Source organism: Erythrolamprus reginae, chromosome 12 (assembly GCF_031021105.1).
Source record: "Erythrolamprus reginae isolate rEryReg1 chromosome 12, rEryReg1.hap1, whole genome shotgun sequence".
Lineage (NCBI taxonomy): Eukaryota > Metazoa > Chordata > Lepidosauria > Squamata > Dipsadidae > Erythrolamprus > Erythrolamprus reginae.
In genome coordinates, this window is record NC_091961.1 from 30,790,456 (window position 1) to 30,808,802 (window position 18,347).

Consider the following 18,347-nt stretch of genomic DNA (forward strand, 5'->3'; position numbering starts at 1 on the left):
TACTCGTTTGTCTGCATCATGTGTATGCATTTATCTATTTAATCATTTATTTTATTTATTTATTTTGTTCAATACACTGAGGGTTTTAGTGGGTATATATCTATATACACATAGTAAAATACATGATGAAGGTTATAGAGGAGATACTCATAGTAAAATATATCTAAGAAAGAATAGAAGAGAAGATATAGGAATAGAACATATCAATGAAAGAATAGAAGAAGAGATATAGGAATAGAAGAAAGGTATAGGAGATATAGGAGAGCAATAGGACAGGGGACGGAAGGCACTCTAGTACACTTATACTCACCCCTTACTGACCCCTTAGGAATCTGGATAGGTCAACCATAGATAATCTAAGGGTAAAGTGTTGGGGGTTTGGGGACAACACTATGGAGTCCGGTAATGAGTTCTACGCTTCCACAACTCGGTTACTGAAGTCATATTTTTTACATTGTGTCATATTTCCTCTATCCATTCATACCACTTTTTTCCATATCTCCGTAGAGGTCTTTGCTATTTCTACCCTAGATTTCTTCCTAATCAATAGTAAGTTTTGATGGACAAGTGGGAGCGGTAACATTCCTGCCATCTGGGAGCTGTAACAATCCCCCCCTTTTCCCAGGCCTGTGGATTTGGGCTGAGCCCTTTTGCAGGCAGATAAAGAAACAGCCGGCTGCAGAAACCCTGAAGGTATCAGCTGCCTTTCCTCCCTCTCGCTGGCACGGGGGTGGAGGTGGGGATTCTCTCCTGGCACCCTCCTCCACCAGCTCTGGAAGGGCTCTGGGAGATTGCAGGAGAGCTGCATAGTCGTTGTGGGATTTTGTGGCATTCCAGGTTTTGCTCAGGGTGTTGGAGAAAGAGGTGAGAACAAGCCGGATGACCATTGACTTCAGTGGTGGGCTGCACCCAATTCGTCCTGGCTCCGTGAACTGGTAGCAGCTGATGGTGGGAGGCTCCATCCACCCACCCACCCAGGATGCTCCGCCCACCTACCTTGGATGCTCCACCCACTTGCCCAGATGCTCCATCTGCCCACTCACGATGCTCCGCCACCCACTGGGATGCTCCGCCCACCTGCCCAGATGCTTCACCCACCCACCTGGGATGCTTCAGACACTTGCCCAGATGCTCCGCCCACATGCCCAGATGCTCCACCCACCCTCTCAAGATGCTTCACCCACCTGCCCAGATGCTATATATTGTCTTCACACAAGATTTCGCTAGCTGCGCACCGGTCCGCATAACTAGCAGCCCATTATTGATTACATTCATACCCTTATTTTTGTTTTCAGGAGATTGTGTGTCCTGAAACAATCAGTAGATATTCTCAAGAGGGTTATAGTGTTTACGTGCTGGGAGTGAGATAATGTCTCAAAATGGGGGAGCAGTGTGGTCGGGCAGTAGGGAAAGCAAATAGGATGCTTGGCTGCATAGCTAGAGGTATAACAAGCAGGAAGAGGGAGATTGTGATCCCCTTATATAGAGCGCTGGTGAGACCCCATTTGGAGTACTGTGTTCAGTTCTGGAGACCTCACCTACAAAAAGATATTGACAAAATTGAACGGGTCCAAAGACGGGCTACAAGAATGGTGGAAGGTCTTAAGCATTAAACGTATCAGGAAAGACTTCATGAACTCAATCTGTATAGTCTGGAGGACAGAAGGAAAAGGGGGGACATGATCGAAACATTTAAATATGTTAAAGGGTGAAATAAGGTTCAGGAGGGAAGTGTATTTAATAGGAAAGTGGACACAAGAACAAGGGGACACAATCTGAAGTTAGTTGGGGGAAAGATCAGAAGCCACGTGAGAAAATATTATTTTACTGAAAGAGTAGTAGATCCTTGGAACAAACTTCCAGCAGACGTGGTTGGTAAATCCACAGTCACTGAATTTAAACATGCCTGGGATAAACATAGATCCATCCTAAGATAAAATACAGGAAATAGTATGAGGGCAGACTAGATGGATTATGTGGTCTTTTTCTGCCGTCAGTCTTCTATGTTTCTATGTTTCTATGCTCCACCCACCCACCCATAATGCCCTGATCCAGACCAACTTTGGCTACTCCATTTTTCTAATTAGTTCTTTCTACCTAAATTCACTAGCAGGTTCTGAACATTTTGTTCCTTGCTGATGGTGTTGCACGTAGACATGGACAATCGAATACTAGTTCAACCCTAATCAACGCCCCTAAGCTTTTCTTTGGAAACTCGTCCTTGGAAGTTTAGCACCGATCCCGAATCCCTCTCTTGGCCTCCCCTCCTCTTGGCTAATCTAGAGGTTGCAAATGACTGTGTGTGCCAAAGTTGTGGTAACCGGTGTTGCTCATGCACATTCCTGCTGAGCATTGGGACACCGCCTCCTCATATCACCGCCGAAGTTCTCATCTCTCAGGAAAACACACTCTTCCCACTTCAAACCATATTCAAGTCCTCCAAATCAGCATGAGATAATTGGTGTGGAAACTATGGTTTTTAAAGTTCCCACAGAGTTTTTAAAATGAGTGGCAACCTGGGCTGTTGTGGACTATTAAACTACCATATTTTTCGGAGCATAAGACGCACCTTAGTTTTTGGGGAGGAAAATAGGGAAAAGAATCTGCTAACCAGGTATTCATCTGGCTAGCATCCTTAGCCAGCACATTATTTTATCCCCTGGTTAGGGCTTTAAAAAAAATCTTATTTGGAAAGAGTAACAATGAAAGAGCTTGCAAGCCAGTAAGAGCTGGGAACGTTATTAGAACCTGGTTAGGGCTGGAAAGAAAAATTCTGAGCAAATAGAGCAATGAAAAGAAAAATGCTAAAACTTAGGACTTGAAAAACATTCTTCGTGGAGAATAACAATGAAATATCTTGCAAGCCGGTAAGAGCTGGGAACATTGTTAGCACCTGGTTAAGGCTGGAAAGAAACATTCAGAACAAATAGAACAATAAAAACCCCTACAAAGACAGAGTTTGGAAAACATTATTCACAGAGAGTAACTGAAAGAGCTTAAAAAACCCCTTTATTTTGAGAGAGTAACAATGAAAGAGCTTGCAAGCCAGTAAGAGCTGTGAGCATCATTAGCACCTGGAAAGAAGCATTTGGAGCAAGTAGAGCAATGGAAAAAAACCCTGCAAAGACGTGGGGCTTGGAAAATATTCTTCGCAGAGAGTAACAATGAAAGAGCTTGCAAGCTGGTAAGAGCTGGAGATATCATTAGCACCTGGAAACACTCAGTCGGAGCAAGTAGAGCAACGGAAAAAAACCCTGCAGAGACTTAGGGCTTAGAAAACATTATTCACAGAGAGTAACAAGCTGGTAAGAGCTGGGAACATTGTTAGCACCTGGTTAGTGCTGGAAAGAAACATTTGGAGCAAGTTAGACCAATGGGGAAAAAATCTGCACAGACTTAGGACTTGAAAACATTCTTTGCAGAGAGAAACAATGAAAGAGCCTGCAAGGTAAGAGCGGGAAAGATGATCAAGGTATCTCCCCTGGTATGATAAGATTAAAACACATCCATATTTTAAAAATAATATAATTAGAAAAGCATTGATAGATGTATGGATCGAAATAAAGAAAAATCATTTCTTAGTAGTGCCAGAATGGATCTCACCTATAGAAGCCATCACGCATCTGAACTTAGCAAAGGGAGGTAAGATTTGGAAATATAGGGATTTACTGGACAATCAATTAAAACTCAGAACAAAACAAGAGTTGCAAGAATTAGGTATTGTGTTAGATTGGTGGCAATACACACAGATTAGTTCCAGATATCAAATGGATGTAAAAACTTATATCTTTAGAAAAGAAAACAATGTATTAAGTAAATTATTACTTCAAATCAAGTAAAGATAATTGTCCGCGGAGAGGGGCGGCATACAAATCTAAATAATAAATAAATAAATAAATGTAGATAAATATTTAATAAATCATAGAACAATAGGGTGGATACTAAAAACAACATGATCAGTTGGTGCAAAAAATTTTGGCAAAGAAATAGACTTAGAAACATGGGAAAAGATTTGGGTATATAATTGGAAAATAACAAAATCAATTTCTTTTAAAGAGCTGGAAAGATGGCTAGTTATGGCTAGGAAAAAAAGCTGCAAAGATGGCTATGTAAAACACGTAATTTGATGCTCAGGTTGCCTAATTAACTATATTATATATATATAAAGGTGTAGAGAAAAAAACTTGACGTGATAGAAGGAAACTAACTACAGTTTTGAAACCAGCATGCCTAATTTAAAAAGCACAAAAATCAAACTCAACAGAAATTGTGTTGCAATTTACAAATTGTTCCCTAGTGTTATTGATTGCGTCATCTCTTGTAACCATTTATGGACTTTTTGTCCAGAATTTTTTTGTCTCCGAGCATAACCACCACATGTGAATTTTGATCACAGAACCACGCAATGGTCTGCAATGTGAAAAATGCTCATACACCCCTTTTTTCCATTGTGGTCGTAACTTTGGGTGAACTGTTGTAAATCCTGGATTACCTGTATTTGAAAGAGCGTGCCATAGTCAACAATTAAAGTCAAATCCAAACATGAGTGCTTGAAAGTGCAGTCAAATGTTGGGCAGATAATGGCTCATTTTGCAAAATACAATCCTCAAATTAATTAAGGGCTGATAACAATGTTCAAAATTCTGGATGTTAAAAGATTTGGCCTTGAAGCTCTCTCGGAGGTACCCATTTATTCATTCTGGAGGAAATTACTATAATAATTCCTTTGAACTGCATAACCACAAGCGTTTTCTCTGCTTCCTATTACCAAGCGCATACGGTGGACTAATTTATGCCTTATTAACACAGTTTACATGTGTCAGGGTAATCTCACCTTTGTGAGATGGCTGATAATTAAGGTGGCAACAATGCAAACTTCGGAAGAAAAAAAATTCATTGTGAAGAAAGCCAGTTCAGTGGAAGTACTTGGGTCTCGAATTGTTCTGCCATTAAGTTAAAATTTCAACTTTTATGGAGAACTTAAGGAGACTAGATCGGAGGTATAGTACTTCAGGGCTACGCTCACTTCACAGCTAGAAGTGTGATGCAATGACACAGTCACATCAATGCTTAGTTAGCCAGAGATTGCTCATTGGCTGCAGCATCATCTTAAAAATGCTCAGCAAAGTTTTAATAGAGTAGACATCAATGTCACAAGAAAGCAGCAAGCACCCACCAACTCTTTCTCCATAACCTCTTTCTTTGTGAAACCCTTGATGCTCTCATAGCTTGCTTGTTTTATTGTAGACTTCTCGTTACCCTACTTGGTAACATCATCAGTATTCCTTAGTTAGGGAAGGAGACATCTGCAAGTTACCAGCCAAGCACAAAGAGCATCAAGGACTCCATAGTTCAACCCTGATCCACCAAGATTGTCTTCTACTAGTGAATAATTCTTCCTTCTTCTTCTTCTTCTTCTTCACTACAGAGCACTGCAAACCAAGGCAACTAGACACAGGAACAGTTTCCCCCCCGAATGCCATCACTCTGCTAAACAAATAATTCCCTCAACACCGTCAAACTGTTTAGTAAGTCTGCACTACTATTTACTACTAGTTTTATCGCATCATTCCTATCACTCATTTCCTCCCATTTATGATTGCAGGACTGTAACATGTTGCTTGCATCCCTAAGATTTTTATTAATATTGATTGTTTCTCCATTGCTTATTTGACCCCTATGACAATCATTAAATGTTGTACCTCATGATGATTCTTGACAAATGTATATTTTCTTTTATGTACACTGAGAGCATATGCACCAAGACAAATTCCTTGTGTGTCAAATCACACTTGGCCAATAAAGAATTCTCTTCTCTTCTCTTCTCTTCTATTCTATTCTATTCTATTCTATTCTATATTCTGTTCTATTCCATTCCATATTCTATTCTATTCTATTCTATTCTATTCCATATCTTCTCTTCTCTTCTCTTCTATTTGTTTGTTTGTTTGATTGATTGATTGATTGATTTTTATTCCGCCCTTCTCCTTAGATTCAGGGCGGCTTACAACATGTTAGCAATAGCACTTTTTTAACAGAGCTAGGCTCTTGCCCCCACAATCCGGGTCCTCATTTTACCCACCTCGGAAGGATGGAAGGCTGAGTCTATTCTATTCTATTCTATTCCATTCCATTCTATGGATGGGTTTCGATCTCCAGCCAGTACCTTCCACGCAGAATGTGGGCAGCTGTAATAAGGCATTAAAAGACCCCTGAAAAGGTGAGTCGAAATGTTTCCTTACCAGGATCTCGGTGACTGCCGTCATTCCTCATTTCTGTGGAATCCGCCACATCACCGTTCATTTTCATTTCTGAAAACGGAACACAAAGCTGATGTTAATGACCTGACACAATCCAGTCCAACGGAATGAGCAACGGAGCATCATTAGAATAATCTGCCTTCAGACTTTCAAATTCCCAATGCCTACATAAGCAACCTCTAGAATATTCATAAAGTCCTAATTTAAACCTGCTCGCATTTACGCTCTTCTCTCTCCACCTACTCTCATTGAGCTTTGGGCTTCCCTCCATCCTCAATTTCCCAGGTTCAGGGCAAGAAGGTGACAGGAAAGAAGCAAACAGGGAGACATTTCCCTAATTTGTGGAGGAGACGAAAACAGCTCCAGAATTTTTTATAACCCACGTTATAAATCTCACTCGGGCGCATCCCCCCACCACCCCAAAACTTCTGGAGCACCAATTTTGCTGGTCATTGACAAATATCCCCACCAGTCAATTGCAAAAGGCAACTTTACTGGGAAGAGCTGACATCCTGGGACCAGCCATTCATTCATTCATTCATTCATTCATTCATTCATTCATTCATTCATTCATTCATTCGATTTGTATGCCGCCCCTCTCTGAAGACTCGGGGCGGCTAACAACAATAAAAAAGACAATGTAAACAAATCTGATATTAAAAATAATCTAAAAAATATCCTCTAAGTAAGGCGTCGGCTTATCCCAGGTTCTTGGAAGGACTCGGTAGGTGGACCAAAAATGACACATCCAGTCTCAACATCTGGTTGACTGTGCAACCAACAATCATTTGCATAAACGTCTATTAGTTGATCCCTCTCCTTTTTTTGTGCATTTCAAAAGAGAGAGAGAAAGTAAACACGACGGTGATTTGCATCACTGAATGACAGTTTTGTTTTTTTAAAAAAAATAGCAGAACACTCTGTTTGCATTATTTGTGGTTTGGCCAGGTGAGGCTTCCTTTGAAAAAAGAAAATGACAAGGCTACCAGTTAAGCCAAGATCCACAACATGCAATTGTTCTTTTTCAACAGGTTGAAGAAGGAAATGGGACAGTTTCTGCGCTTTACAGGCTAATAAATTATTATTATTAATAGCGAAAGATAATCTAAGAGTTTAGAGGGGAAAAGATGCTCGGAGATGCTCCGAAGAAATACAGGTAGGCTTTGACTTGTGTGACCATTCATTTAGCAAGTGCTCAAAGTAAATAATAATAATAATAATAATAATAATAATAATAATAACAACAACAACAACAACAACAACAACAACAACCACAATCCCAGCGACCAGTTAGGTCCCACAGAGTGGGCCTTCTCCGGGTCCCGTCAACTAAACAATGTCGGTTGGCGGGGCCCAGGGGAAGAGCCTTCTCTGTGGCGGCCCCGACCCTCTGGAACCAACTCCCCCCAGAGATTAGAATAGCCCCCACCCTCCTTGCTTTTCGTAAGCTCCTCAAAACCCACCTCTGCCGTCAGGCATGGGGGAATTAAGATACAGTAATCTTTCCCCCTAGGCTTCTACAATTTATGCATGGTATGTTTGTATGTATGATTGGTTTTATAACAAGGGTTTTTAGCTGTTGTAGTATTGGATTTTTACATTCTGTTTTTTGTCACTGTTGTTAGCCGCCCCGAGTCCACGGAGAGGGGCGGCATACAAATCCAATAAATAAATAAATAAAATACACAACAACACACAAGCACCCAACAGATAGTAAAGTGCTCTAAACTCTTAACATTAACCAAGTAATTGATGCATGGAACTCACTACCAGACTCTGTAGTATCATCACTTAACCCCCAAAACTTTACCCTTAAACTATCCACTGTTGACCTCTCCCGATTCCTAAGAGGTCAGTAAGGGACGTACATAAGTGCACCAGCGTGCCTTCCATCCCCTGTCCTAATGTTTCTCTTTTACTAGTACAGTAGTACCTCTACTTAAAAACGCTTCTACTTAAGAACTTTTATAGGTAAGAATCGGGTGTTGAAGATTTTTAAAAATTCTTCTTACCTCACCTTCTTCCTTCGGCAATGACTGTCCTCCTCCTCCACCCACCCAAATTCCCAACTTTTATTTCTTTCCTAATGGGTTTGCATGCATTATTCGCCTTTACATTTATTTACATTGAAGGTTTGCAGGAACTGGACATGGATAGTCTAGTGAAAAGAGGGTCCAGGGGGGGACATGATAGCAGTCTTCCCATTCTTGAGGGGCTGCCATAGTGAGGAAGGGGTCACACTGTTTTCCAAAGCACCAGAGAGCCAGACAAGGAACAACGGATGGAAACTAACCAAGGAGAGATTCAACCTAGAAATAAGGAGGAACTTTCTGATGGTGAGAGCGATCAACTGGTGGAATGGCCTGCCTGCGGAGATTGTGAACACCCCAACACTGGAGACCCTCAAGAAGAGACTGGACTGCCATGTGTCTGGTATGTGTCTCTTAGATGTGAGGGTGAGAAGAATGAGAGTCAGGCATGAATATCTCTCTAGAAGGGGGTCTAGGTATTGATTAGATCTATGGGACATTTAGCCACACCTTGTCAATATATATAGGGCAGGCTGATGGGAGAAGAGGTGTGGCAAGCAATATTTATATATTTTTTTAATTTATAGTTTGTGTTGGAAGGGTATAGGGTCTCTTAAAGCAGCAGGAGGTTGGACTAGAAGACCCTAAGGGTCCCTTCCAACACAAAGTATAAATAAAAAAAATATAAATATTGCTTGCCACACCTCTTCTCCCATCAGCCTGTCCTCTATATATTGACAAGGTGTGGCTAAATGTCCCATAGATCTAATCAATACCTAGACCCCCTTCTAGAGAGATATTCATGCCTGGCTCTCATTCTTCTCACCCTCACATCTAAGAGAGGATCCTCAAAGTCCCCATTGTCCTCTGACTGAGACAGTACCATAACAGTCTCTGGGGGTTCCTCAGTCCCTAATTCTCCCTCACTCTCACTCTCAGACGCAGATGGCAAGAATACTGGCCTGTGATGCCAGTACTCCTCCATCTTCTGGACCTCAAAATCTGTGACCAGCTGAGCCAGATGTGGACCGCTCACGACACCGAGATGTGAGAATTCTGAGCTGGATGGAACAAACAGTGCTCAACCCATCTCCACGTTGGCACTCACTTTCCATCCCTCGCCATCTGCCGTGGCATTGAGGGGCACCCTTTCGTTGTTTTGAGTGCCCCATCCTGATCGAATGCCAATCCCGATAGAATCCCAGCTTGGATCAGCGAAGTTCTAAGAACACCTGTTCCCAGTTTTCTTTGATTCTTGGCTCCGGCACAAAGAAACCGAACGGAGATTCCAGATGAATATGCCCGGAGCGATTGCCAAGGTTGCCAGTTATAATTAAATTGGATTTAACATCAAACAGGCTGGTTACGGGAAGAGAATCTCGTCACAGGTAGCATCAGCAGCTAACCGCCTTGTGAATTCCTTGGGTGAGCACACCCCCGGGCTTTGCAACCGAGGCACATGATTGGCAACGTCATTTAGGAAATGTTTTTGGCACGAGGCCGTCTCTCTAGAAGGGTGCCTTTCTCACATCAAGAGTGGGGTTTTATCGTTTTTGCAAGGGGGGCATTTTTGCAATGTCGCCGTCATCCTTGGGTGCCCTAGTTCATCAGAACTGATCTCTTGGTCTCCGGATAGGGGAAACGTGGATTCATGAGTTACCTTCCAAGGAGCAAGCCTTCCAAACCTTGTGCAATGCAGGCAGACTTGCTGGTTTCCTTACCCCACAAAGCAAGTTTCACCCATCAGCTTTCCCACACATCGTTGCTTCAGTTGGGCTGCAGAAAAGAAAAGCTTGCGCCCAAGCCAGCGAACGTTGCAGAAGAGAAAGAGGGCTTTGAAGTTTTCCAAAATGCCAGGCGTCAGCTCTGCCAAGGTGGCGAGTGGCATTTTGAAACTCCGAAGTTTGTGAATCGCCTCTTCAGCAGAAAGCAGGACTGAAAAAGGTCTAGGCTCCCTTCAGCATTTCCCTATCCTTGGAAGCATAGTTCCCTCTAAGCTGAGCAGTGAGCAATCGCTCACTTAAAAATAATCATCAACTCAGAGTTTTCCAAACCTGCCCAGAAGCCGAGGGGGAAAGAGTGAGAGGGAAGGAGAGAGAGAGGAAGAGAGGAAGAGAGAGAAACAGATAGAAAAAAGAGAGGAAGGAAAAGAGAAAGAAAAAGAATGGGAGTAAGGAAGAGAGAAAGAAAATCAAAATCTAGTTTGAAACTAGCTCAACTATTTAAGTGGCATTTTGATATTGATAGAGTTGCCCTATTATGAGCTCACTGTTATAGACACACAGTACAGTATTTTATTTTGAAATTCTCTGAGGCAAAACAGGGTGGGTTTTTTATTTGTTTGTTTGTTTGTTTGTTTGTTTGTTTATTTATTTATTATTTCTGTGCCGCCCAGTCCCGAAGGGACTGCCGCTCAGACACTATACTTTTCCGCCCCCCCCCAAAAAAAATTAGAGGGAACACTGCTTGGAAGTAGATATAAGAAACCCTTAAAAGACACCATGGAAACACATTTAACAGGGATGAAAAGAAAGGAGGAGAGAGACGGAGATCATGAGACAAGTGTAAGTCTGCCGAAAGCTGAGAGGAGGAAATAGGACGAAGCGTAGGTAGCGCTGGGCTTCCCTTTGATTACGGTGGGAGGCGAGGAAAGACCAGGATGTTTACTGTGTCTAAAAACGTTGGCAGTGGACAGCATGAAGCCAAATGAGTCCTTGGAGAAGGGCGGCATATTTATTTATTTATTTCATTGATTGATTGACTTTGTCCATTACACAATATGGGTTATAGTGGGTATACATGTAGTAAATATATAATGAAGGTTATAGAGGATATACTCATAGAAAGATATATCTAAGAAAGAAGAGAAGAGAAGATATAGGAATAAAATATATCAATGAAAGAATAAAAGAAATATAGGAATAGAAGAAAGGTATAGGAGATACAGTATAGGAGAGCAATAGGACAGGGGACGGAAGGCACTCTAGTGCACTTGTACTCGCCCCTTACTGACCTCTTAGGAATCTGGAGAGGTCAACCGTAGATAATCGAAGGGTAAAGTGTTGGGGGTTTGGGGATGACACTATGGAGTCCGGTAATGAGTTCCACGCTTCGACAACTCGGTTACTGAAGTCGTATTTTTTACAGTCAAGTTTGGAGCAGTTAATATTAAGTTTAAAGCTGTTGTGTGCCCTTGTGTTGTTGTGGTTGAAGCTGAAGTAAATCCAATAAATAAATAAGTAGATAAGTCAGTCAGTCAGTAAATAAAAAAAAAATTTAAGGCTTTGCTTAAACACATTTCATCCCAATCATGCTGATAAGCCGCTTGAGTTTTTCCAGCGAAAACATCCTGAATATTGCAAACAATTGTTCTGGTGGAGATTTGGGGGTGGTGGTGCAAAATGTTTACTTCTTCCTGGGGGTGGGGGGAGCGTAAGAGAAAATAATTAAGAAACACTGGCTTAAATGGACTCCAGAGGATGGTAGAGGTCAGGAATGCCTGGAGGACCTTTGTCCATGGGGTTGCAATGGGTCGGACACGACTTCTCATGACTAACAACAACATGTTTAATCAATATGCAGGTTGGGACTTGAATTCTTGGCTATCGCTTGCTGCCACAGTCTTTCTCTGGGAGAGAAAAAACTGAGCATTAAAATAGATACGGCATGTTCTGCTTACATTTGCCAGCTAGGCATATTTATTCATGAAGGCCTAATCCACAAAAGTGATGTCTACTCTGAACGATTAGCTGATCCAAAGATAGAGCTGGAGACTACTGTTTTGTTAATCATGTCATTGTTATGGGTGCATTTGTTAAACAGCGTCTGAACAAACTCGAGCAGACTCAGGTCATCATTATTATCATTATTATTATTATGGCACATTGCATAGGCAGACAGGTGTTTAGACTGGATTTGGTATTTTAATTCACCCACCGAGTCCTTTCCAAAGACTTGGGATAGGCAAATGTTTGTTGTTCGAGGGTGTTAAAACTCCCGGCACAGGATGTAAGCTGTCCCAAGTCACGCTGCCTTTTGCAATTGACCGGTAGTGAGTTTGTCAATGCCAAGGATATTCAAGTGGTGCTACAGATGTTTTTGGGTTGCGCCCAAGGCGCCTATCCTACTGGTACTGCCTTTGCTTTCTTTTGCCACAGTCATTCTATTTCTACTTCCAGGTCTTTGTATTATTATTATTATTATTCCTCGAGCTATGCACGGCACTCTATGGTGCTTACAATGTTTACAATTCTTCAATGAAAAACAAGATTATAGCAAGCGTCACCTTAATATGGAACTCAATTCAGCCATCACCTTAGACAGAAGTCCAGGTAAACATCAAAGTGGCGCCTACGATTTACCAGAAAAAGTGCTGAGTGAACAGATGTAGTGAAGGAGGAGGAGGAGGAGAAGGAGAAGAAGAAGGAGGAGGAGGAGAAGGAGAAAAAGGAGAAGAAGAAGAAGAAGGAGGAGGAGGAGGAAGACGGAGGAGGAGAAGACGGAGGAGGAGGAGGAGGAGAAGGAGAAGAAGAAGAAGAAGAAGAAGAAGAAGAAGAAGAAGAAGAAGAAGAAGAAGAAGAAGAAGAAGAAGAGAAAACGATCCCATCATGAAGAAATCCACAGTATTTGAACCCATCCTGGTCTTCTGGACAAATAGGCATTCATAATTTGACAGGATATGAAGTTCTCAACAACTAGACAATTTTCTACAAAAGAAATGATCCATCGAGATAACCTCTTCTATCTCTCTCTGTCTATCATCTTTCTCTCTCTCTCTCTCTCTCTATCCATCCATCTATCTATCACTATATAATTTCTCACTCTCTTTTTCTCCTCTCTCTCTCCTCCTCCTCTCTTTCTCCCTCCTCTTTCTTTCTGTGTGTTTCTCTCTCCCTCCCTCCCTTTCTCCTTCTCCTCCTTTCTCTCTCCTTCTCTCTCCTCCTCCTTCTCTCTCTCTTTCTCTCTCTTCCTCTTCTCTCTTCAATTTCTCTCTCTCTCATCTATCTATCTATCTATCTATCTATCTATCTATCTATCTATCTATCACTATATAATTTATCTCTCTCTTTTTCTCCTCTCTCTTCTCTCCCTCACTAGCTATCATTTATCTTAGAACATTGCCAACTGCCAAAAGTCTCATGGAAAACTTTCTTTAACATTACATTTCACACAATGACATCAATTCCCTTTCGCTTTTGATTGTACACACTGGCATTTCTATGGCACAAGAAATGTTCTTCAGGATTTCTGACAAAAACCCATCTTGAAGAAGTTTTCCACGTCCAAAAATCCTCCAAGTAGCATGTTCTCCAACGCCCAGGTAGCTCTTTCCTCATATTGTGGATAAGTAGAAAGGCGAAGGTAAAGGAAGAAAGTGAAAGAGAAGTTAAAAGAGGAGGAGAAGAAGGAAAGGATGAAGGAGAAGGAGGATGAAAAATAAAAAAAACAGAAGAGAAAGATTTAGGGGAAGATGAGAAAGAGAAGGTAGATAAGGAGAAAGAAGAGATAGATAATGAGCAAGAAAAAGAGAAGGGGATAGAAAAAGCTTTGTCTTGTTATTGGATTTTATTTAATTCTCCAATCTCTTATGGAATTGCTAACCGGGAATAAATGCCATGAAAAGAGGGGTTTGGAATTCAAATCCTGCCATTTTCTTTGCTCCAAACAGGATGGGATCCATTGCTAGCCTCAGGTTGAATGCTGGTGGAGTCCCAGATCTTAAAACAACAGCAACGTTTCCCTTCTGATCCTGTGGATTCATGCATTCAAACACTTGCAAACTTTGTGCAAAGTAAACAATCCACCCTCCAAGACACGCTCCGTCGTTTTACTATTTAAATCCACGAGGCTTAATAGTCAGACGCCTGAGTCCCCGGTTTCCTAAGTCAAGAGGCTCTCAATACAGCTGTTACTACCGGTAGTAAATCCCATTAGCAGCCCTCTTATCACTCTCCCGGGGCCAGAGCTTGCAGCTGAGAGAGGTTTCCTGAGCATGTGCAAAGAGGGACTGCTTTCCTTCAGGACAGAATATCGCCCAACGCTGACTCTTCGCTATCCAACCCAGAAAGTCAACTGGTCACCTGCCGGGGAGGGAGGCTGGCAATAATACCTGGAGGGGATGATTTCACCTTGCCTCCTTTAGGCCCCCTGCCCAATTTTTTTCTCCCGCTGCCCTGATGGCCTCCAGAGGCTCCTCTGCAACCCTCCTCAACCTTCTTGGCTCCTGGGAACTTTCAATCCGATGCACGGTGGTCCTCAAATGTCCCAGGGAAGAGAAATCAATTTGGCAGCCAGATCTCTTTATTTTCTCTCTCTCTCTCCTCTCTCTCTTCTCTCTCTCTCTCTTCTCTCTCTCTCAAAATCTCTTCTTTCTTTCTATATGTCACTCTCAAAATTTCATCTCTCTACTCTCTCTCTCTTCTCCCTCTTCTCTCTTTCTCTTTTGATTATCCCTCTTCTCTCCCGCTCTTCTCTCTTTTCTCTCTCTTTTCTCTCTCTCCTTTCTCTTCTCTCTCTCTCTTCTCTCTCAAAGTCTCTTCTTTCTTTCTTTCTGTCTCTCAAAATTTCATATCTCTCTCTCTCTTCTCTCACTTTCTCTCTTCTCTCTCTCAAAATCTCTTTCTTTCTTTCTTTCTTTTTTCTCTCTTCTTTCTGTCTCTCAAAATTTCATATATCTCTCTCTCTCCTCTCTCTCTTTTGTCGCTTTCTCTCTTCTCTCTCTCTCTCTCAAAATCTCTTCTTTCTTTCTTTCTTTCTCTCTTCTTTCTGTCTCTCAAAATTTCATCTCTCTCTCTCTCTCTGGGCAATGAAGTAATTAAAGGGCAGTTAATAAATCCTGATTGCATTGATCGTCTTAGATATGTATAAAACATGAAGACTTCCGAAATTAGGGCAGCATTGGACAAACTCTAATCCTACATAGCTTCTGCTCCGGTAATCTCACACTAGTAACCAGGGCATACAGCTAAACTTTCGCCAGACCAATCCTTGAATGCAGCTCATCTGTCTGGAACCCACACCGCATTTCGGACATAAATTAGAAAGTGTCCAGAGATACTTTACAAGAAGAGCCCTCCACTCCTCCACTCGCAACAGAATACCCTACACAACTAGACTTACAATCCTAGGTTTAGAAAGCTTAGAACTACGTCGCATTAAAGCATGGCCCATAAAATCATCTGCTACAGCGTCCTTCCTGTCAACGACTACTTTAGCTTCATCCACAACAACACACAAGCACACCACAGATACAAACTTAAAGTAAACCGCTCTAAACTCAACTGCAGGAAATATGACTTTAGCAACTGATTAGTTGATGCATAAAACTCACTACCAGATTCTGTAGTATCGTCATCTTACCCCCAAAACTTTACCCATAGACTGTCCACTGTTGACCTCTCCCGATTCCTAAGAGGTCAGTAAGGGGTGTGCATAAGTGCACCTGCGTGCCTTCCGTCCCCTGTCCTAATGTTTCTCTCTTACTGGTATCATGTATATAAACATTGTCATATCTTTGTATACCACCAATACGTACTTGACAAAACAAATAAATAAATAAAATAAAAGAATCGTAGCCTCGGGAATGGCATCTGATGCATTTGTAAGCCCATACTTTGCTTGCTGGAGGATAGTTATCTGAATTAAATAATCCCTTTTGGGACTTTTGACACACACGTCATAGGCATCAAGTTGAACCTGAGATGTTTCAGCTGCTGTATTTAGAAACATAGAAACATAGAAGATTGACGGCAGAAAAAGACCTCATGGTCCATCTAGTCTGCCCTTATACAATTTCCTGTATTTTATCTTAGGATGGATCTACGTTTAAACCCAAGCATGTTTAAATTCAGTGACTGTGGATTTACCAACCATGTCTGCTGGAAGTTTGTTCCAAGCATCTACTACTCCTTCAGTCAAATAATATTTTCTCACGTTGCTTCTGATCTTTCCCCCAACTAACCTCAGATTGTGCCCCTCTTGAATCTTATTTAGCCCTTTAACATATTTAAATGTTTTGATCATGTCCCCCAAACTCTACAGATGGAGTTCATGAAGTCTTTCCTGATAAGTTTTATGCTTAAGACCTTCTGCTATTTTTGTAGTTGCACCATTTAGAGGAGTGTTTCTTTACAGCTGAGCCTTAGGTTGTCCCTGGGGGCCTTCTTTTTGCATGGGGGAAACTGGGAGCCAGGCCTCCCTTGTTCTCCAAAGACAGGCTACAAGAATGGTCTTAAGCATAAAACTCATCAGGAAAGACTTCATGAACTCAATCTGTAGAGTCTGGAGGACAGAAGGGAAAGGGGGGACATGATCGAAACATTTAAATATGTCAAAGGGTTAAATAAGGTTCAGGAGGGAAGTGTTTTTAATAGAAAAGTCAACCCAAGAACAAGGGGGCACAATCTGAGGTTAGTTGGAGGAAAGATCAGAAGCAACGTGAGAAGATATTATTTGACTGAAAGAGTAGTAGATGCTTGGAACAAACTTCCAGCAGACGTGGTTAGTAAATCCACAGGAACTGAATTTAAACATGCCTGGGATAAACACATATCCATCCTAAGATAAAATACAGGAAATTGTATAAGGGCAGACTAGATGGACCAGGAGGTCTTTTTCTGCCGTCAATCTTCTATGTTTCTATGTTTCTCCCCCCTCTTTTAAGCATTCCCCCCCCCTTGCCAGGCCTTACCTGCGTGCGTCAAATCCAGATTCACCATCCTGCTGGTTGGGAAATACCTGTTGCACCCCGGCCAGCCCCCACCCACCGAGGTGGATCGTGGGGCTTCCAGCTTCCCCCACTTGTGCCGAGTTCGCCCTCAGCCTCTTTGCTCGCCCGTCCAGCTGTGGCTCTCACACCCCTGGCTCGGCGGCACTCCCGACTGCACTGAGGCAGGTGAGAACGATTACCTGAGCTGTAGCCGCACCCCCGTGACACCTCTCATCCCGGGCAATCTTTTTTTTTCCATATTATTTTTTTATATATATATATATATACACATTATTATTATGCATCCTGGCCTTGGTCCCATGCAAAGTGGGCCATTTGCATATTTAGGAGCTTCGTTTGGGCTGCGTGCCCAGCCGCCCTGGAGAAAGAGGGTGGGGCAGGACAGGAGGGAGGGAGGCCTCGGTGTGTGTGTGTGTGTATTGTGTGTGTGGGTTTGTGTTGCAGTGTGTGGTGTTGGTGCACAAGGGTGGTGGTGGTGGGGGGGGGGGAAGCACCTACGAGGGAGCAGAAGAGTTTGCATTTCTTTAAAAAAATATTTTTTTAAATAATCTTTGTTAAGTTTTTACGTAGAAAAATAGAAAGAAAAGAAAATTAAACCAACAGAACATAGAAAGGAAGGAAGGAAGGAAGGAAGGAAGGAACAAAGGAAGGAACAAAGGAAGGAATGAATGAATGAATGAAGGAAGGAAGGAACGAACGAACGAAGGAATGAATGAATGAAGGAAGGAAGGAAGGAAGGACGAAGGAACGAAGGAACGAAGGAAGGAATAAGAAAAACAGACAAATGAACATATAATAATAATAGTAATAATAGTAATAACAACAACAACAATAATAAAAATAACAACAACAACAACAGCATTGGAAGGGACCTTGGAGGTCTTCTAGTCCAACCCCCTGCTTAGGCAGGAAACCCTACGCTACTTGAGACAGATGGTTATCCAACATCTGCTTAAAAACTTCCAGTGTTGGGGCATTCACAACTTCTGGAGGCAAGCTGTTCCACTGGTCAACCATTCTGACTGTCAGGAAATTTATCCTTAGTTCTAAATTACTTCTCTCCTTGTTCAGTTTCCACCCACTGCTTCTTGTTCTACACTCAGGTGCCTTGGAGAATAGGTTGACTCCTTCTTCTTTGTGGCAACCCCTGAGATACTGGAAGGCTGCTATCCTGTCTCCCCTGGTCTTTGATTTCATTAAACTAGCCATGCCCAGTTCCTGCAACCGTTCTTCAGATGTTTTAGCCTCCAGTCCCCTAATCCTCTTTGTTGCTCTTCTCTGCACTTTTTCTAGAATCTCAACAACCTTTTAGCATCGTGGCAACCAAAA

General features: G+C 42.1%; 1 protein-coding gene across 1 annotated transcript in view; it reads right to left on the reverse strand.

The window, feature by feature from the left end:
• POU2F3 (POU class 2 homeobox 3) overlaps positions 1–17,176 on the reverse strand; it is a 72,371-nt gene extending 55,195 nt beyond the window's left edge. The window contains exons 1-2 of the mRNA XM_070765169.1: positions 16,980–17,176; positions 6,243–6,311 (exon numbers count right to left, since the gene is read on the reverse strand). Of these exons, the coding sequence (XP_070621270.1) occupies positions 6,243–6,311; positions 16,980–17,007 (97 nt within the window). The 5' untranslated portion in view covers positions 17,008–17,176. The remainder of the gene's footprint in view (positions 1–6,242; positions 6,312–16,979) is intronic.
• Between the last annotated feature and the right edge of the window lie 1,171 nt (positions 17,177–18,347).